Source organism: Polistes canadensis, unplaced genomic scaffold (genome assembly GCF_001313835.1).
Source record: "Polistes canadensis isolate GaletaPanama2010 unplaced genomic scaffold, ASM131383v1 scaffold_8, whole genome shotgun sequence".
NCBI classification, from domain to species: domain Eukaryota; kingdom Metazoa; phylum Arthropoda; class Insecta; order Hymenoptera; family Vespidae; genus Polistes; species Polistes canadensis.
Genome location: NW_014569555.1, coordinates 746029 through 766990, shown reverse-complemented (window position 1 = coordinate 766990; position 20962 = coordinate 746029). Strand labels below are relative to the sequence as shown.

Here is a 20962-nt window from a genome sequence, read left to right as displayed (position 1 = left end):
ATTATATTATAAATTAATTTATATATTATATATATAAAATATATAAATTAAAAAGACATACACACTCTGATATAAGCAGTTACTATCTTTTTTTTCTATCGTTGAAAAGAAAATGATTATCTGGCATGTGTCTCTTACCTTGCATTTTCAAAAGTAGCTGATGCACTGCTTCCTATCGCACCGAAACCAACACCAACGGCAAGGCCTTCAGGAATATTGTGCACCTAAGCAAAGAATGATTAAAATTGCCACGCCATTATTACAGTAAACTTAGAAGATAGATTATTTTTTCTTTTTTGCAATACAATAAGGGAGACAGATAGTATTAAAGTAAAAGAAAGATAGAGAATAAATTTCTTTGGAACATATATAAACGTGTTTACAGCGTAAACAGATAAGATAAAAATAAAAAGAAGACTAAATAAAAGAAAATATTCGTACAGTCAATAAAATATAATGTTTGATTAGAATGTTTGAAATGTTTCATAATTTATGATCAAATAAATAAAGTTAGTATATTTTATCGAAAAAGAATGTTTCTCGTATCTTATAGCCGAATGCTCGGGTAGATTGAAAAGTTTTACTCTTAAATTGTTTCTCTCGATCAAAAAACTTATTTTTATTCTTATGACGTTGTCTCGACAAACTTTTGAAAAAGAATAGGCACGAAACTTTTCAATCAACCGAGAAAGTGATTTTTTTATGGATTAAAATATTCTGAAGTTACTTATTGGCCGACATGATACAAGCCACAATTTACGTGTTAAGTAATCAAAGTTAAGAATATTGTAAGAAAACAAAAAATAAATTCTACGAGATTTATCTTACGTTATAATTATTTATATTACAAAATAAATCATGTGAAATAATATTTTTCTTTCCATTAATTTTTTTAAATTAATTCACAGTGATAAAATTATCAGCATTAATACGCGTACACGGTGCATGTGAAACGCATATGTAAAAACATTATGTACAAAAGAAAATGAATATTTCAACTTACTGTAATGGCTACAACCAAGAGCAATATTCTCCTCCATTGATTATTCTTAATTTCGTTACTAGGATCTTCATAAACTGTACTCATCTCGGCCATTTCCGATGGCCTATGTATATTGGCAACTTGTCTTCTTCTTGCATTTTGTTCGTAAAATCCTGAAAAAGATCGATATAATGGTGACATTACGATGATTCCCCATTTCAACAACTAATTCGTTTCAATAAACTTTTCTTATTAGATTCCATGGAAGCGCACAGGCGTATCACATGCAAACAAAATATTATTGCCTATTTTTTATATTGGCTTTTTGAGGGCCGATTTTAATTTATATTATTATTTTTTTTTTCAAATTTTTTATAATTAATTCAATTTGCAGGCAGAACGAAGAGATTAAGTTTTGAAGAAAATATTGGTACCACTTGGCAGAGATTCGATGGAAAAAGGGGCTTTTAAAAAGGGGATTTAATATATTACATTTAATTTATAATTTTATAATTTAATTTTTCTTTTTTTTTAATATCTGTTTTGTTGGTTACAGTTTCAACACATTTTTCACACGTCACTTTTTATTATATAAAACTTCCTTCACATCCAACACATCACACGCTTTTAAATTCACGTTATTTAATAACACATTTTTTATTTTTTTTAAAGTTCAATTATAATTTTGTTAAATTGCTTTTTTAAAACGCAGAGAATCTGAGCCTAAGGGTACCAGTTATATTAATTATGAATATATCTACCGTGCATGCATTTATAGATCTGTATATAAGTATGTAATAACTCTCACTAATAGACTAATCTAAGTATTACGAATACATTAACAAACTATTTAGTATCAGAATAACGTGTCTCAAAACGGATTTGATATAATTCCTGGAATAAGCATTATTAACGAACTACGATATGTTGAGTTATTTGAAAAATAATTTCAATTTGCTCCAATGGCAAAATATACGAGAAGATTTGATAAACGATCAAACGTATACGTGATTGAATTGAAAAGTTTTGTGGTTCAACTAAAAAGAAAGAATATTAATTTATAAAACTTAAAAAAGGAACTTTTACAAACGAAAATAATTATTTCTATGTTAAGTTCAAAACTTTTCAACTTCACCACGTATATTTTAATTTTGTTCAGTAATTACTCTATCTCTTTTTATACATAAAATGTGTATATTTTGTATTAGAAAGTAAACAAATAGAAATAGAAATAATTATTGTCCTAACAGAAGATGCTTATTCCTGGTTTTTAAAGTTAGTTCGAAACGTTCGCCTTATACGAGGACACAAAGCAAAAAGAGGGGCGAGTATACAGCGACGTTCGTCTTCTCCTTTTTTCTTTCCCATTTCTCTTTCCCTTTTTCACGATAACACGATGATAATAATAATTTATATAATTAATAAATAATAATTAATATATATAATATAATAATTATAATTATAATTATAATAATAGTAGTAGTAATAATAATAATAACAATAATAATAATAGTAATAATAATAATGATGAATTAGGCATACATGTATACGTACAATGGATTGGTTAATAAGTAATATTGGAATTTGAAGCTATTTATATTGAAATAAACAACATTATTATTTTGCATTGTAAAACTCTTTCTTATCTTATATTCAATTAAAAATAAACCTATCAATATTATGAGTCATTACTTTTTATTACAAATCTTTTTAACACTTTTTATCTACGAATAAAGAAATAATTAAATATAAAAATATATTTTCCGTTCGAACAAATAACCACCGTTTTATAAGGTATCACTTTATTTTCTATGAAAATAAATAACGCTTAAGTACATATCGTTTAATTAAAAATTCTATTAACATTTAATATCTAAATAAATAATCCTAGTATCTTCTCTCTACTTAAGATTAAAAATTCCGATATTACTTGTTGATCAACTCAATCTAACACAACTATAAATACATGTGTAGTGTATATATGTGTGTATATATATATATGTGCGTATACTCGTATGCCATTTAAAAGATTATAGATATTATAAGTAAATAATATCAAAAGAGAATATATATATATATAGAAAAATATATAATATAATTAAATTAAAAATATAATCGTAATAGAAAAAACAAAACCGATCTCATATCCCATTATTGTTGGTAAAGCCTATAGAGAGAAGTGGTTGTAAGAAGAAAAAAAGGCGAAATACCATCGATAGTAGTCGAATCGACATGAGTGTACATCATTCCACCGGAAATCTGTACGTCGTTAAACGTATCGATATCGTCTAAGTCCTCGTCACTCTTTAGTTTTGCAAGGACCTTGTCTCTTTGTTTCGTACCGACTGACTGCATAGCTAAAAGCACATTGGGGGACTGAATGCCAAGGGAAGATATCAACACGTCCGTTCCGTATACGAATGCCGCGCCTATGAGAAACCCAACTGCGACCGGTACGAACGCGTATTCCCCTTCGGCTCCATAAATTTTGCTCTCCGTTGCCATTTCAATAGCTGGCGCCAACAAGGACCAATAGCTTGCTGCTACCATCACACCACCGGCAAATCCAAGACTGATGTCCAATAGTTTTCGCTGAAAACAATCATTACAATTGTTACGACAAGTATATATCAATTATTTTCTTTTTCCTTTTGTGTATAATATATTTTAAAATGAGAATTAAATTTTATTTCAATCTATCGTTGCTATAACGATTCATATACGAATAATTCGTGGAAGAATTTCGTACGAACAAACAACTGACCCATATAGGAATTGTACCGTGTGACAATGCGTATGCACTAGCACATTTTGTATGTAGAACGATACTCGTGTAATAAAAGGTTTAAAAATATAAAGGGTGACTCTTAACTAGTTTCCACACAATCTAACATGGAAACAATTTTATTTTCCCGGTTAATTTGTTTCCCTATTCAAACTATATATTGTTCGCTTGGAAAGGTTATTTGTTTACTTTACGTTTTGTTACATTATTGAGCAGGTTATTGATATCGTTGTATCTAATGTTTTATTTTTCAAATATCTTATCACAATTATCGATATTACGTCACGTGCGTATCAATATTTTCTCAAAATTGAACGATCTTTTGATATTACGGAAAAAATATGCGTCATTTCGTTTAAGAAATTTAAATTGGCGTTCATACGTTCCTCGAGGACCATCATTTAAATTATGAACGAGTTCAACTACAATATCCATTACCCTTCGCGAAGTTTTACAACTTTTTTTGTCTGCAACACATTAATCGATATCTCGTTTCGCTTTTGAAAAAATTGACCTGATCGCTATTAACGTTCCATTCTGTATAAACATACGGGGACGTGTACTTTTTTTTATTTTCTATTTTTTTTTGTTTGTTAAGAGAAAAGACCGGATCAACTGGAAGATAATGTCACCTAACCAGTTTGACTTTAATTTATTGAAATACTCCAACAAATATCATAGTAATCAAATAAATATATAAATATGTAATTATTTTATAATAATAATTAATAAAAATCATGATTAAAATATTGATTGATTGATTGATATTATTTTTTCACACTCTATAAATTAGCATATATTTTTGAAGCATAATTTCATTTAGATCAAGCGAAGTGATATATTCATATACCTATATCCGGCTTTATGCCAATTCAACATGTAAGTATGCATAATATATGCAGTGGGATGAGATGATCGCTCGATGACCTTTCTACGAGAAACGAAACACGTTTACCGATCGTTCATGACTCTCAAGTGATCATTATCGATACTTCAATTTTTACGATAATTATCATTATGCACTTTCTTATACGCATATATATATATATATATGCATATGCGCATGTATCCATTCCTACAGAGATTAACAAATTAATAAAAAAGCGTTCCAACGATATATATAGAAGGGCCTTGATTAGCCAATATGATCAGAAGATAAATGACCCGGATTTTTGTGTCTATGTATTTGATTTATTTTTTCTTTATTTTTACTCTACTTCTATTATTTATTATTTATATTTATATTGTTTATCAACTTTTTTTTGTTTTACTTTATTCTCTTTCTTTTTATTGTTTTTTCTTTTTTTTTTATGTAATAATGGATTTATCCCGTCAACGAACAAATAAATAAATAACCATGATCTCGATTAATCGAAATTTCGGATAAATGTGATTCGATAAATCGAAGTCTTACTCGTTGTGCCGTTTAAACGATTGTACTCGACGTAATCAGAAATATTTTGCAAAAATATTATTATTATTATTATTAATATTATTACTATTGTTATTATTATTATTATTATTATTATTATTTGTTGCAAATAATTTTTTAGCGCAATATTCTCGAAGAGAAAAACAATCGTTGGTATATTTGGACTTAAAGATAAAAATTGATTAGAGTAATGGTAACAAACAAAGATAATATATTTTGATGGAGGTTAGGTGCCCTTTTTGATCATCGTGAACGAAGATGACGACGACACACGATGTCTCGGATCACACACAATGAAGAGAATTAATATAAAGAGTAATGCGTCTCGTTTCCCCCGATTGATAAAGAACGCTTATAGATTGATGTAATAGGGAAGCGTTCGATACACGCATACTGTGCTCTATTTAAAACGAGCCTAAGTCCTTGAGACTTGTTAGTTTGGCGTACCGAAAAAGTATACGTTTTCGAAGTATATTCAAACAAACGAACGTTCTATTTCAATTTTAGTCAAAAAAGATTCATTTCTAAAAACGCATATTATATAATAATTGAATTAATTCGACGAATGAAAAAAAGGCGCGAATTTCAAAAAGAAATTAAAAATGAAGATATTAACCGCCTTTTTTGGTCAATGCTCTCGGGTAAGGTTAGACATTTAGATTTTTGAATGTAACATTCTTGACATTTATAGCATTTGATATACTGGTTCAATTAAGTAGGATTAAAAGATGATCGATTATGATAAAAAAGATATATGATACGACGATGATGATAAGCATAATAATGATAATAATAATAATCAAAATAATGAAAATAAGAAATTAAAAATAAGAATACCTGTTTCCCGCGTATGACGACAACAAGCGCGGCACCCGCTGCCGTAAGGGCCCACGTGAAGAGTGTCCCTAAAAGGGCCTGTACAATTGGTGAATATTCCTTCAACATCTTTCCTTATTTCAATGAAATTTGTTAACTTTTCTCTTTTGTCTTCTTTTTTTCTTTCACCAAATAATTTAATTCGTCGAAACACGTTGCATTACTATCATTCGAGCAAATAAACCCGAAGCGAACGTGTGCCACGAGAAAACTGTTTCGCGGGAAGCGAAAATCACAACGGCGAACCACACTCAGTCCCCCGCGCTTATCTTAGCTGCCACCACTGCTATTACTACTACTAATGCTGCTACTGCAACTCCATTACCACCTCCACCTCTACCTCTAACACCAACATCACCACACCACTAATACATCGTTTCACCATTCCAACGCGACACTTTAGCAAAACGTAAGTATTATATGCTTATTAGTTTCCTTATATTAAAACAACTACCACTATCAACACCACCTACCACTTTTCTACTGTCTACTACTACTATCAATACCAAACTACCGCCCACACTACTTGTTATCGGTATTTCATACGTCAATGTACTTATCTCGACTGACCAATTAATACACGCGCGCTTTTCTCTCACTCTCTCTCTTTCTCTTTTTTCAGATTTACGCCTTGGATCTGTCAATTCTAACTTTCGAGTCACCACACATTTAGGAAAATGTACCTCGTTCGTTACACCATATATGAAGAACCTCGATCGAAGCGCCATCTTCCTCTCTCTCTCTCTCTCTTTTTAACTTTAGCTTTCTTTTTTTACCTGCCACCTTTGCAATAACACGCGATTGGTCGATTGGTGTGCCATCGACCAGCCATGTTTAATATACCTTTTATTAGAATTTTATAAAAGAAATTCATTTTACATTAGCTTGAAATATTTTTACTATGATTTATCGATAATTTATTTTTTATCTATAACAAAATTATTTTTCATATTTTACAAATTTTAGATCGTTACGTAAAATATCGATATATGATAAAATATGCAATCATTAATTCGATGAAATATCTATTATATATAGATATAATTCTAATTTTAGTTTATTATTTATGCTAGTATTATCGTAAAAATGTTTTTTCGCATGATATTTATTCTCTAGAAATAATTATTGATTGATATTACTACAAAAAATGTTTTCAGTGCTCATAAAAGATAATTTATAAAAAGTTAACCATTACTAATCAACTATTGCATCTACGTGTTCTTTTCATTTAGTTTTCAGAAAATATTGATTATTGTAACTATTATCAGTTTTATACTATTATCATGACAATATATTTACCGAATTGATAAGTAGAAAATAACGTTGAAAATATTTTTCTTCAGCACGAGTATCCGTTCGTTGCCGCGAAAACGTAGCCGCCATGATTAACGATTTGATTGGATGTTATATCTTTTCTACTTGGTCACGTGATCTCAAAAACAATTGACAATATATAATTAAATATATTTATATATTATTATTATTTAATAACAAAATTTCATAGTTAATATAATTTTACCATTGTAATGAATTATTTGAAAGAATTTTCTTTAATATCGTTATCTGTTTAAATTTGTCATTTTATTCAATATCCCGCGTATATTCTTCCTCGATGTTACGCGCGTGGGACGCACTGCAGCGCTGCAATCGCGAGTGGTATTAGCAGACGACAAAACGCGTCGTGTTGTCAATGCGTCTGTCAACCAATGTGCCAACATGGCGTCTGCTTCGGTAGGTGCATGAGAGAAAATCCTGCGTTTGTAGTGTATCTTTATACTAATACTGCTAACGTGCTTCGATCGTAGTATCTAATTATATATTTATGCTTAGAACGAGATATAAAAAAACCGAGACGTTTTTTATCGAGGAAGCCGAAATATCTCGTTAGACTAGCTCGTTGGAAGAACTTTACTGACATATCCATAAAGAATTACCGTATGTATTACTTGTTAGAGGATGACATCGGTCTAATACATACGATGAAAAAATCGAATATTTCTAATCTCCAAACGAACGTTAGATACATTCGAGATAACCTGACGATGTTATTTTTGTATTTCATTTATTTTATTGTTATTACTCGCACAATGTGTTTTAAACAGAACGTTCGTTTTTCTTTGCTCGTTTCGCTCGATTGTTCAATTTGCATATTACATTATTTTAGTTTTAATTCTTTGTTTTAACTTAATTGTAATAGAAAAAGAAAGATTATTTGTCTATGTCGGTTTTTAGGTACCTTTACTGATGGATGACGATACCATAGCCTTCGGAGAGGAGGATGAAGTTGTTCAAAGCGACAAACTCAAGTATGCATTATTTAAATAAGATATAGGAGGAGATATCTTTGTTTATGAAATATAAAATGTTATTTTTCGTCTTAGGCATCCCTACGTTACCATATTCCATCTGGCATTTAGAATATCAGCTATAGTAGTTTATATGATGTGTCAATTATTTTCCAATAGTTTTATTGCTAGCTTTGTCGTTGTTGTACTTCTCTTGTCAATGGATTTTTGGACAGTTAAAAATATAACCGGAAGATTGATGGTGGGACTTAGATGGTGGAATTATATAGACGACAATGGGAAGAGCAACTGGGTATTTGAATCTAAAAAGGTTTGGCTGGTTCTTTTATTTTTAATGAACCTTTTTCAAATATATTTTATATTTCTTTTTGATTGTTCTTCTCTTCATACATCTTAATTATAGTTTATTTTAACTGGTATACCTTCAAAAATATAGTTCAAGATTATCAAGTAGAGATAATGTTTATATCCTTGATGCTTTTATTCTTTTCTTTTATTATTATTCATTTCACCTTCGAATCGATATTTAAACGTTATGCAAATTTTAATAATAAGCGACTATTCATAAGGATGATTATTGTCAAGAGATTCCTGCAAATTTCTGTTATGTGCCCTGTGTTTCAGGGTCCCCAACAGAATCGTATTAATGTGGCAGAGGCACGTATCTTTTGGTTGGCATTAATATTGTGTCCACTTTTGTGGTCTATATTATTTATCACTGCCTTGTTTCGTTTAAACTTTCAATGGCTTTTACTCGTATGTATTGCTATCATTTTAAATGGGGCCAATCTTTATGGATATGTGAAATGTAAAATGGGAGGTGATCAGTATATTTCAACGGCTACCAGTGATTTCTTTAGGAAACAAATTATACAAAACGTTAGTAATTAATATTTAGTGATCAATAGGAAAGGATAGGAATACAGAATGTTAATTTATTTCAAGGTTGCGTCGATGATGACGAGGAGCCCAGCAACAAATAATCCAAATCAACAAACTAATGTAATATAAAAAAACCGTCTTTTGTAAGTATAATGATGTGTATGAAAAAATTAATAATAATGTTGTAAATGTCTATTGGGTGAATGATGATATGCTTGTAAATAATGATATTAGTTATTAAAGTATAAGTACTCTGTAATAAAATTATTATTTGAAAATGTGTGCTTAAAAAAAAAAAAAACCTGTAATTGTTTTAAACTCCTTTTCTACATCATGCAAAAGACAATACTTTATGACGTTAGTTACTAGTTTATTGATGCCACAAGGCAATACATAATGTACACGGTATTTCTCCTTGTCAACAGACTCTTTCTATTACACCATATTTAATTTGTATAGTAGTTTTTTATTAGTAACATTGCATTTATCGTATTCACCTCAGCCTGCTGTATTCTTTCTGGCGAGAAGGTATCACAAAATAATTTCCCATTCTTTCAACGATATTTAGTATTTGACTTTCTGTCATTCTATTCTGTCTTTTTAAACTCACATTCTTCCTTGGATCTGAGACCATAATATCATTTGACCGATTCATCTATAGATATAGATGAACTTTGCAACTTGATCTTATACATATTACCAAACTCGTTACATATTGCATGGAGCAGCACATTTTGGTAATCGATCGAATTTTATTAACGTTCGTGAAAATTGCTCCGAAGATTACGAGTCATAAGTGTTTTCAAGAAGAAGAATACAACAAACCACATATTGCTATACATTTTCGGTTAAAAAAAAAATAATCAAGATTACTGGCAAATACGGATCTAAATTACAACATATACTTAAAAAGAATTTCGTCGAAATTATATAAAATAACTTAAATATCCGATGTTAGAATTAGTACGTTACAAATACGTGAATATCGTGGACTTTGTGTTTGTAACTTTTGTGAGTACAGATTATTAATGCTACCAACTTATCGCTAGTAATATGTTTTTTTACAACAATTGAACTTCTTTTAACACATTTTGCGCTTAGCCTGGAACTTTGAAACATGAAGTCATTGAGAAACTTGGCAAAATACACTCGGGTAGTATAATTACATGTCATTTTATAGATTAAGAGGTGTCCCACAAAAGTGGCTCCACTTATTTTAAATGCACGTTTTTTATTTATTTATTTATTTATTTACTCATTTATTTATTTATTTATTTATTTATTTAATTATTTATTTATTTGTCTGATTTTTAAATACTTCGATTAGAACTTGACGGTGCAAGGAACACCAGAAGAGAACAAACTGTTTATTAAGTCAGTATGAATATGTTTCTATCACAACGATCTTTTGAAAATTATTTGTAACGTTTGAAGTCTTTCTCTCTTTTTTTTTCTCTATAAAGATCATTATTTAGAAGAACTCTGATAAATACAAGGGCGTGTTTCACTATTTCTTCTTTTTCTTTTTTTTCTTCTCTTTTTCATTTTCATCTATAATTTCTGTAAGCTATCATTCGTATTCGGAACAAGATAGAATAAAATGACGCGCAGAAATATTCACACTGAACGATATAAAGCAGTGGTATGTAACACTGAAGGATGAAATTTTCACACGAAATCGACATAAGTTTATTTAGTTATAATAGTAATAATAATAATATATATATATATGTATTTACAGTCCAACCACAAGAACTACTAGGATTTTTTAATAATAAGATGTCATTAAAAGAGTATCGGCTGATAATAATTTTTTTGTTCTTCTCAACAATTTATGTTTTTTTTTTTTTTTTTTTTCATTTTAACGTATAAAAATTGGGTATATAGAAAGCTAAATATCAGTCGGACCGTTTTGTATATTTATGGTTTAAATCACATTTCAATGAAACAAGTAAACTTGCTCTTTTTTTTTCGTCGAGTCTTTTTATATGAATATAATAATATTTGATCTCTCGTGTTTAGTTCAAACTAATATAGAAGATTTGGAATCTGTGTAGGAATTTACACGCGCAATTTAAATGTTTTCTTTTTTTTTTTATGAGATATCTTAAACATCGAAATAAATATTATCCAAACGCGACGCGGAAAATATATATATATATATATTCCTTAGTATTCAATCAGCTCGATAATCTTATTTGTCTTTTTATTTCTCCTTCAGCATTCACAAATACCTTACAATTAATAAAAAATAAAAATGGGAGCTGCGCTGCTAAACGTTATATTGTGGTCATACAACATGTACAATATCTCTTAGAAAAAGAATACGAGCCAACTTTAGTGAGATCCTTCGATACTAGTTGTACTTCTCAATAATGTGAAGTCGCATAAAGTTTTTATCTCCATGCCGTTATAATGTTATTTTCAAATAAGTTTAGGTATTATTTGCTTATCGACAGGGAAAACATCATATACATATCTACTTCCAGCGCAGTAACGTTGACGTAAGGTTTCCATTTTCATGTCAAATTTGTATAAAAACTAAATATAAGTTTACATGATAACGATACTAGTAAACGAATCGATTAAAAACTATGAATAATGCGTGAACAAATACGATAAATAATTTATGAAACGATGGCAGTTGTTGTTTATTTTTTTTTTGGAAAGAAAGAAAAATATTTAAGTACTTTATTTCAGTACAAAAGTTATAGCTGCGAGTTAAAGCAGATCTACCGGAGCTGCTGCGTTCTTGGATATATTTTGAAAATATATCACTACGCATGGCTTTGAGAATTTATACCAATGAATCAAATGACGTTGCAAATAAATATAGAGACTCTTACGAGCGTTACAATCTATATATATATATATATATTTATATATTCTCAGTCTATATGAAGTAAATTTTATTTAAAAAAGAAAGAAGATATTATTTTGTAAAGACGTGGCGTATAGAATTTGTAAAAACATTGGGAGGGGGGAGGGACCGATTAAAAAGTATCAAAAAATATGTTAAAACATCTAAATGAAACCTAAACAAACGAAATATCGTGATATGGGACATGCTTTTTTTTTTTTTTTTTTAAATAAAACAGATTATTATATTCTGATAGTCTGGAAAATATCCACACATTATTATGCACATCCACTTCTCTTTTATGATATTTATAATATATATCTATGTATATATATTATTCATCATCTTATGTATATATAATGTTGTTAATGACAAACGGTGCATTTATGTACACTTAGTCACAATTCCTGACCCTCGAACCAATTTTTAAATAATAATAGTACAAACATACAATTTTGGAAGAGTTAACATTTCTTCCTTCTGTAAAAATAATGATAAAATTCAACGAATAATGAAAAAAAGGATAAAAATCTCTATTTCAGAAACACAAATACGCGATTTCAAATAGTTTATTCTATTAAATTATAAAAAATAAGATTTTCAGGAAAATATCTAAAGCAAAAATAGAAAAGTTTGATTAAAAACGCGAATCAACAAATATTTTCTGAATAAAATTTTATCAGTTTAGGTATTATTTTGGTATTTTGCAATAAAAACAAATATATTTCGTACGTCCGATAGAAAATGTTCAATCGACGATAAATGAAATTAGTCCAATTATAATTTTGAAGATGAGATAATAATAATAGACGAGGTAGAAGCTTAGATTTGAAAGTTTGTACATAAGGATTCGAGGGTATCGGATTATAATACGGGAGTCCAACATACACAGTGCTTCTATTAAATAATATTTATAGAATTATGCACAATCTTCATGTGTGCATATTTCTCATTAAATATAGGCACCGTTTCCTCTTTCATCCTTCTTCTTTCACAATGTCATCTTTGTTCTAATGGTGTCACTTATATTCTAAATTCTTAAAACGATTTCGCTTATAATCTATTGTAAAGTTACAATAAGTAATGAGAGAAGATACCTATCGTGCATAATGGGTACAGCATTAATTGTCAATTTGGCAGTATGGCAAGTTTCCTGTGTTAGTTTGCGGAAATTTTCATGTCTCTTCTTCCTTGTTAATCCACATCGAGAAGCATTTGTTTCTGTCTAATCCTTTTTTTCTCAAGAGTTACTCGTTACAATTAATTTCCATCGATAAGTACTCGTTAATGTGTGCCACGTTATCATCAACCACTTAAGTTGTAGAGCTTCACAAAGAGTAACTAACTGTGCTTTTCTAATTATTAGTCTTTTTCCTTTTCTTCTTCTTCTTTTTCTTCTTTTTCTTCTTCTTTTTATTCTTCATTTTCTTCTTCTTCTTCTATTTTTATTTTCATAGAAATATACGAGAGAAACGTTTGTGTTGTAGCTTGAAGTTTTTTCTCTGCAGCTGTTAATTTAACGATGGAAGCACTTTTCTTCGATAAACAAGATTCAAGTTTTTCGCGTTACTTTGTCTTTTCATTTTACGAGAGAATCGTAAAATTCATATATATCATTATTATTATCATTATTATTATTATTATTATTATTATTATTATTAATATTATTATTATTATTATTATTATTATTATTAATATTATAAAGAGAGAGAGTAGAGAGAGAGAGAGAGAGAGAGACATGCTTTTAGTATTTTATTATTTCTTTATTTTTTCCATCCTCTTTGTTTAAATCTTAATAGTTAGAATACTACCTAAGCTTCGATAAAGAAATTCTTAAAAGACTTCAAAAAATTTAGCTGCAAAGAATGTTTCCATAAGTGAGATAACTCTCATATAAGTTTATCAGGATATGTTCCAATTCGGAGATTTGGGATCGTACGATCGAGGGTCGTCGTTCGAATTTTGATTTTGATATACACGTCGACGTTGCGTTGCGGGCATTGGTTAGCTTGTTTATTCGTTTATCCGAAAAATTATTTGAACGTTGAACGTCGAACGAGACGTATAATCAGTTATGGTTCTCTCATCCGAGAGAACGATATGATCGGATTTCTTCAGACAATATTATCCTCAATTTCTTCTTTTATCTTTCTTTATGTATTTATTTTTATTCTGTTTCTTCTTTCTGTTCTTCTTATTGTGATTTTGTATAAAGTAAAAAAAGTGTGTCTCGAAAAAGAGAGAGATGAATTATGGTCGCTCGTATCATCGACGAGGAGGATATTTAACGTACATACACTTAAGCGGCAGTTTTTTTCTTACCTCGCTAGAGCTAGTTAGCTACAATTGCGAGAGTTCAGTTTTTTCTTTTACCTTCGAATTCTAATCTATTTTTTAACGACAATTTTTTCTTCATCTTCTTAATTTTCTTCTTCTTATTCTTCTTCTAAGTTTCGTACGTTTTTTTTATCAGGATAAAAGTTGTGTGAATGCTTTCTATACTGTATWTKTWTTTTTTTTTTTTTTTTTYTTTTTTTTTWWAWWWYMGTCAAGAATGAAAATTTCCTGCGCGATTATGTGTGCTGCAACACCATTTTTCAACTATTGCACTTCATCGTCTACCATTATTATTATTATTATTATTATTATTATTATTATTAATATTATTATTAATATTATTATTAATATTATTATTATTTTTATTATTATTATTATTTTTCTTTTTTATTTATTTCTTTTTTTAAATTTTTTATTGTTTTCCCTTTTTTTTTTTTTTGTTTAAACCGTCTGTGATACATAAGCGAATAATTATCGCTTAGCGACTATGAGACAATTGCCCTTGAGGAAGGTACGAGTAATGTTACGCATAAAAACTACGCTTTTTTTTTACTCTCCTGCTGCACACTTAACACGATATATGTATTCCATTGTACTAAACACGTCGTACTTTAGCCCTTTCTCCGATATCTCTTTCATTCTTTTGTCGTTCCCTTCGATCTCTCGTAGCTGCTTCTCTTTGCTCCCGATTATCGGCTTGTCAGTTGGCGTAATGATCAAATGATCCTAAGTATTCCAAACTGGCACGATAACAGAATTGATATTGATCCTGAAAATGAAATAAATGACAAGACATTAATAAGAATTGTAAGAACATTACAGCTGATATATTTTATTGAATTAGTATTTCGAAACATTTGAAATAAATGTTATGTAAAAAATGTTTAAAACTACTAATCAAATAAATAGACGCGTAAAATTAAATCGGAGAAATCAACTTACTTCCGTTTGTACCATGGCAGGACGTTGCGTACGTAATATTCTTACTGTTTGGAAGATATCTACTACACCTTCGTATTGCATACGTTCAAGGACGATGCTAAGCGTTATGAATACACCCGTTCTACCTACACCGGCGCTACAATGTACAGTGATAGGTCCATCTTGACCAAATTGTTCCTTGGTTTTATGAACTTGACCGATAAAATCGATAAAACCATCGCCGGACTTGGGTACACCTTGTTCCGGCCAGTCAATAAATTGGAATTGTCTAACCGTACGACTTGCTCCATCTCGTGCATCAGTAACTTTGAATTCGCGTAAAATGTATTGCGGCATATTGTATTCGGCAATAGGATCTACGACGAAGCATTGATAACGAATCGATCTGTCGGAGGGCCAATATTGATGGCATTTTTCTCTACCCATTTCTTTGAGCTTTGTCAGCATAACCACGATCGTTGAATTATGCTCCCATAGCATACGCCAAAAGTCGTCTGTGGTGTCACAAAGTGGACCCTGGGTTGCAATATAAGCACCACGATATCTGTAACCATCGATTAAACTCGCGTTTATGTAATCCGATCCTTCGATGTTACGTTGCGGTTGTAAACATACTCTGCTACATTCATAAGGTAGGATATGGACCAATCGATTTTTATGTTTGTTGCATGGCAAATTGGCTGATATGAATCTCGTGGAATCAGCTTTGATGTTAGACAATTTCTTAAATTCCAATTCCATGCCAGTTATATTATCGATTTCAGGTTGCATGAGCTTTTGAATGTGAGAGTGTAAATTCCTAGCTGGTACCTCGGTATTGCCGCATATTACCGCTTCGAGAAGTGCGTCATGAATAAAGATGTACTGATCTTCGGTCTGTACCATATAGTTTCTTTGAGCACGTAGACACGTCACATGTCCATATATGTCAATCATTTTTTCGTGCTTGATACGTTCCAGCATAGAATCTATAACGATGAAACAACCGGTCCTGCCAACGCCAGCGCTACAATGTACCACTAATGGGCCGCTGTCCGGTACGTTTAACGATCTAACTCTTCGTAAAAATTGTAAAAATGGTGCTGGGTGTTCCGGTACTCCGTGATCAGGCCATGCTGTGAATTGCAATTGTTTGATCTCACGTCTCTCCGAATAACCTGCTCTACAAACTTGGAAAGTCCGAATACAATAGGTAGCTAGTTCTTGGATATCGGTAATGGTGACTGTCATCTGGCTATAAGTTTCCGAACCTCTTGTTGGCCAATACTGATCACACTTTATTCTAGTCCTTTCTTCCAGTTTCGTCATCATAACGATTGTACTCGTGCGAAGTTCCCAACACATTCGCCAGAAATCACCGAAGGTCTCTTGAAGTGGTCCTTGAGTTGCCACGTATGCGTTCTGCTTTCTATAACCATCGCAATAGTTCGCGTTTATATAATCGGACCCAGGCATCCCATCGACCGTTTGAAGGATCACTCGAGAATGATCGTAGGCTATCACGTTGGCATAACGATTCTTTGATGCGTTTACTTCCATGTTCGAGTGGTCCCAAGTGAACTGCTGACCGGGTTCAATAGACTCGTATTCTTGACTGAACTTTAGATTGTCGTTTGCTTTCAATCGATCGATATGATTACCCAATTCGCTTATGGGTATCGGTGGATGCGATATCATGCCGGGAGTTTGGAAATTCAAACGTCTCATCTCTACTGGATCGGATGGTGCATGATTTGAACTGATATCTGCTGCCATAAGTGGTCGAGTTACTGCTGCCTGATCTGGTGCCTTGCACGGTCGCCTTCGTCTGAAATAGGAATTAAGTGATATTTTTGTTAATTTTTTTGAAGTGTAAATATTAATGTTCTGTTACGTAAATATTTGTACTAATTAGAAACAAGTGGAAAAATTTCTGATTTAGGACTTACTTTCTTATAAAAAATACTAGAATCAAACAGATGCTGACCATAAGTGCTGCTATTATAGGACCAACTACCCAAACCATTCCAGGTTCTTGTCCACTGGTTTTAACAGACACTTCAGGATTTCCATCGACTGGAGTATTTGGATTTGGTCGACGTGGAGGTTCGCCTGGTGGAACTTCTCTCATATCCAATGAAAGATACTCGGAGAAAGGTGAGGAAGTGTAGAGATGCTGAAAAGTAAATTGTTTTCATTAGGTCGTCTACTATTGAGTAAGATTATGTTTCTTATGAAATAGAATCACAAAGTATATTACTGACCTTTCTAGGAGTGTCAACCACGGCACGTACAAAAATTCTATATCTCTTATTCCTTTCTAACTTTCTGTTTTCATATCCCTCGTATAAATCACCACTTCCTAAATGGAAGGTATAAGGAATGTCTCTATGAGGGAATTTAGCAGCGATGTAAGGTGCGTTCTCTCGTTCCTGTTTAGTACCCTTTCCCGTAATCATATCTTCCGTAAGTTCATCGGGTTGTTTGTCAGCCGTTGATTTATCTTCAGGTACGACGATCAAATAATAGTGAGAAATTGGCCCATACTCTTCGGACGCCTGAGGTAGGATCACTTGAATCTCTTCGCCATTGACGACCCCATAAAAGTCTGGTTTAACCATAGGTTTCGGAGCAGCCATTTGTGTGGTGACGGTGATTTTAGCTGGTGGTCTATATTGTCCATCTCGTGGCACGGCACTAACATTAACGTTATATGTAGTGAATGGTTGAAGCTCGTTAATGGTTGTACTGGTAACGCTAGGATCGAAGAGGATTTGTCGACGTGGTACGATCTGCGTTTGCGTTATACCTTGAGAGTCGACGAACTCTTTAACGGCGTCAAAGGACACCTTGTAATTCGTGGGATTCAGTCTTATAGGCGGTGTCCAAGATAACGTCATCGAGTGAGTTGACGACTCCGGTGCTCTGAGATTTAAAGGCACATCTTCTGGTTTAACAGTTACCGTGATCTTTTGGCTGATTCTACCGAGACCAGTTTTGTATCTCGCCGCTACGGTTATGGCATATTGAGTGAACTTCTCGAGATTGACCAGGTCCGTAGATTCGGTCAAACCAACGGTCTTTTGTTTCCATTCGTCAAGATCCTCAACTGGTGTTGTAGTATAGAAAACTTGATAACCAACGATCTTGCCACGATTAGGTACAGGTTCCCACCAAACTTCAACACTCGATTCAGAAGTTGCCACGGCCTTAACTAACATCGGTGCTCTACCGATATCCTTCTCCGTTATTATAGTAATTTTCTCCGAATATGGACCACTACCTCTCACAGTTCTTGCTCTAACGTGAAAAACGTATTCCGTGTCTTCTTCCAAATTCGAAAAAACCGCACGAGTTTTCGTCGTATTCCTTTCTATAATGGAGGAATGATCGTTCTTTTTATTGAACTGCACATCGTAACCAATGATCTGACCGTTTCGATGTTGTCTCAATGGTTTGTCCCAAGTGACACAAAGGGTGTCAGGTGTTTGGAAAAAGTAAGACAAATTGGTTGGTGATCCACTAGGTTCTCCCTCAGGACTGGACCAATATTGTACAGTTTCTTGCCCATATCCTATACTATTTTGACCAGCAACTCGAAATTCGTATTCGACGCCGCGTTCTTCTTCAAACGAAAATATTATTCGCGATATATTCTTAATCTTTTTCTAACGATATATAAATTAACATAAGAAAAAATGAGTTGACCTTACCGAGATCGGTGACCTTGTAAATGTGCTGACGAGTTCCACGAATGAATTCCTTTTTAAGGGTTTGATTTTTAATACCATAACGAATTCTATAACCCAATAGATCGCCGTATGTTTGGCTTGGTTCCATCCATTCTAATTCGAGCATCACGGGATCTCTACCAATGACTCTAAATAAAAGAAATAAAAGAACATAAATAACAAAAAGAAAGAAAGAAAGTGTTTCGTTATTTTATTCGAAAAAAATATAATATAGAAAAAGATCCTTTACTTTATATTAACTTGCGGTCTGTTTGGTACCCCGCCTGGTGTTTTAACGTGAACCGGTGCCGATCGATCACCGTCTCCTTTTCTCGTCAACGCGGCTATCTGTACAGAGTACCTTGTATCCGGTTGCAGTCCTGTGATATTTATTTCTCGTACATTGTCCTCTTGGACGTCCCGACGTATCGGTTCGTTAAACACATCGTCTCTTCCCTGATAAAATTTACACACAAATTATTCTTTAACATAATTTTCTCCTTAAATATCGTCCGCTACTTATCTTTTTTTTTAATATTCCGTTTTATCTCTTATGCAATATATTGTATTATTTTACGTAACATATATTCATTCTTATCCAAAAAATACTGTATTAAATTACATTTATTTAATAAAATATAATATTCATTTTTTAAAATACGAATATTTTTTATAAACATATTTTTATAAAGTAAAAATAAGAAAAAAGAAAAAAAGTTATATATATAAATTGGAATATATCCTGCATAGATCTTTTTTAATTATTTATAAATTAATATATTTAAACAAATTTGTTTATAACTTAATATTATTATTAATAGATTTTTAAAGTAATTATTTTTGTATATACTTATATAGAATTATTTTGACAATTATTAATTAACAGAAAATACGTACTTCTTCTCGTACTTCTTGTACATGTATGTGGTAGCCCCTGATTACCCCATTTTGGTCCTTAGCCTTAGGTGGATCCCATTTGACGTGTATCGCCGTCGAATTGATCGACGTCACTTTGACGTTTTGAGGATCTCCTGGCACTGTAACCCAAGCTACAATTAGATTGTGCACTTTATGGCTAACATGCAGCACACTTACAATCATTCGTTCTCGTCATACTCACGCTTTCATACACAGGAAAGGTGGGGTGAATAAGGGGGGGAGGCCAAATAATTATTAAAGGGTTTTGGGAAAAACTCAGTAATTAATAAACAAAAAAATCGATACAAATATATAATAATAAATATAATATGCATATAAATATGAATGAACAAAATTTGATTGGAAAAATATGAAAATGCCTGAAATAATATGATAAAACAAAACAGTCATTAAGATAATTAGTTTCCGCTGTCCTGTAAATTAAAATAGTAAATTAAAAACGGGGAGGGGGGGGAAAAAATAATTAAATTAACAAAATATTTTTCTTTTTTTTTTTTTTTTTAGGTTATTTATTTCGTTTGTTTTGAAATGTCATCGTTCGTCTATTATTTTTGTTTGTTTTGTTTGTTCGTTCGTAATTTTTTTCTGTCAGATAGAACAAAAAAAAATGCGAAACAGAAAGAAATGAGAAATGAGGAAAAATAGACAAAAAAAGGGTAATAAAATAAAAACAAAAAAAAGAAAGAAATAGAAGACAAATAGAGAAAAATTGGAGGAAAAAAATAAATCGATATAGTAGTATAGGATATCGACATGCCGGCACCAATCACTCACGGACAAAACGAAGTACAAACAATATTACGAGGCACGCCGCACCCCATGCTCTACGATATTAACCCCTCGCACCCGGTAATGCTCCATTTGAATACCAATAATGTGTTTTTTAATATATATGGATATATATATATATA

At 31.5% G+C, this 20962-nt stretch overlaps 3 protein-coding genes across 23 annotated transcripts in view; 1 reads left to right on the top strand and 2 right to left on the bottom strand.

Annotated features, from left to right (window-relative positions):
* The window catches only part of LOC106791907 (zinc transporter ZIP11), a 51341-nt gene extending 44559 nt beyond the window's left edge, over positions 1 to 6782 (bottom strand). Inside the window, exons 1-4 of one of the 2 annotated variants that reach the window (XM_014757918.1) lie at positions 6037 to 6782; positions 3193 to 3574; positions 1004 to 1155; positions 139 to 224 (exon numbers count right to left, since the gene is read on the bottom strand). In XM_014757918.1, coding sequence (XP_014613404.1) covers positions 139 to 224; positions 1004 to 1155; positions 3193 to 3574; positions 6037 to 6144 — 728 coding nt within the window. In that variant the 5' untranslated portion in view covers positions 6145 to 6782. The remainder of the gene's footprint in view (positions 1 to 138; positions 225 to 1003; positions 1156 to 3192; positions 3575 to 6036) is intronic. The other variant, XM_014757923.1, reaches the window with a different exon arrangement.
* Positions 6783 to 7706: 924 nt separating this feature from the next.
* On the top strand, positions 7707 to 9562 carry LOC106791972 (uncharacterized Golgi apparatus membrane protein-like protein CG5021). 5 transcript variants are annotated; one of them, XM_014758071.1, is made up of 6 exons: positions 7713 to 7806; positions 7906 to 8010; positions 8308 to 8381; positions 8457 to 8691; positions 9018 to 9260; positions 9327 to 9562. In XM_014758071.1, exons 3-6 carry the CDS (start codon positions 8320 to 8322, stop codon positions 9390 to 9392), a joined length of 606 nt encoding a protein of 201 aa, XP_014613557.1. In that variant the 5' UTR covers positions 7713 to 7806; positions 7906 to 8010; positions 8308 to 8319; the 3' UTR covers positions 9393 to 9562. The 5 variants fall into 5 exon arrangements, with proteins under 5 accessions (XP_014613528.1, XP_014613557.1, XP_014613548.1 ...); XM_014758062.1 differs by having other exon boundaries at positions 9006 to 9260; XM_014758042.1 differs by lacking the exon at positions 7906 to 8010 and having other exon boundaries at positions 7707 to 7806.
* A 5338-nt stretch (positions 9563 to 14900) lies between these two features.
* The window catches only part of LOC106791425 (tyrosine-protein phosphatase Lar), a 542243-nt gene continuing 536181 nt past the window's right edge, over positions 14901 to 20962 (bottom strand). For 10 of the 16 annotated variants that reach the window (XM_014757056.1, XM_014757048.1, XM_014757072.1 and 7 more), the window contains 7 exons: positions 20010 to 20149; positions 19363 to 19568; positions 19095 to 19261; positions 17646 to 19006; positions 17331 to 17557; positions 15403 to 17209; positions 14901 to 15229 (listed from right to left, as the gene is read on the bottom strand). In XM_014757056.1, coding sequence (XP_014612542.1) covers positions 15161 to 15229; positions 15403 to 17209; positions 17331 to 17557; positions 17646 to 19006; positions 19095 to 19261; positions 19363 to 19568; positions 20010 to 20149 — 3977 coding nt within the window. In that variant the 3' untranslated portion in view covers positions 14901 to 15160. The remainder of the gene's footprint in view (positions 15230 to 15402; positions 17210 to 17330; positions 17558 to 17645; positions 19007 to 19094; positions 19262 to 19362; positions 19569 to 20009; positions 20150 to 20962) is intronic. The other 6 variants (XM_014757065.1, XM_014757081.1, XM_014757156.1 and 3 more) reach the window with 1 other exon arrangement.

Excerpts from the sequence above, each read along its gene's own strand:
- LOC106791972 (XM_014758035.1), top strand. Across the intron at positions 8,382-8,456 it reads GTTCAAAGCGACAAACTCAA|GCATCCCTACGTTACCATAT; the intron begins GTATGCATTATT and ends TTTTCGTCTTAG. Across the intron at positions 8,692-9,005 it reads GGGTATTTGAATCTAAAAAG|GGTCCCCAACAGAATCGTAT; the intron begins GTTTGGCTGGTT and ends CCTGTGTTTCAG.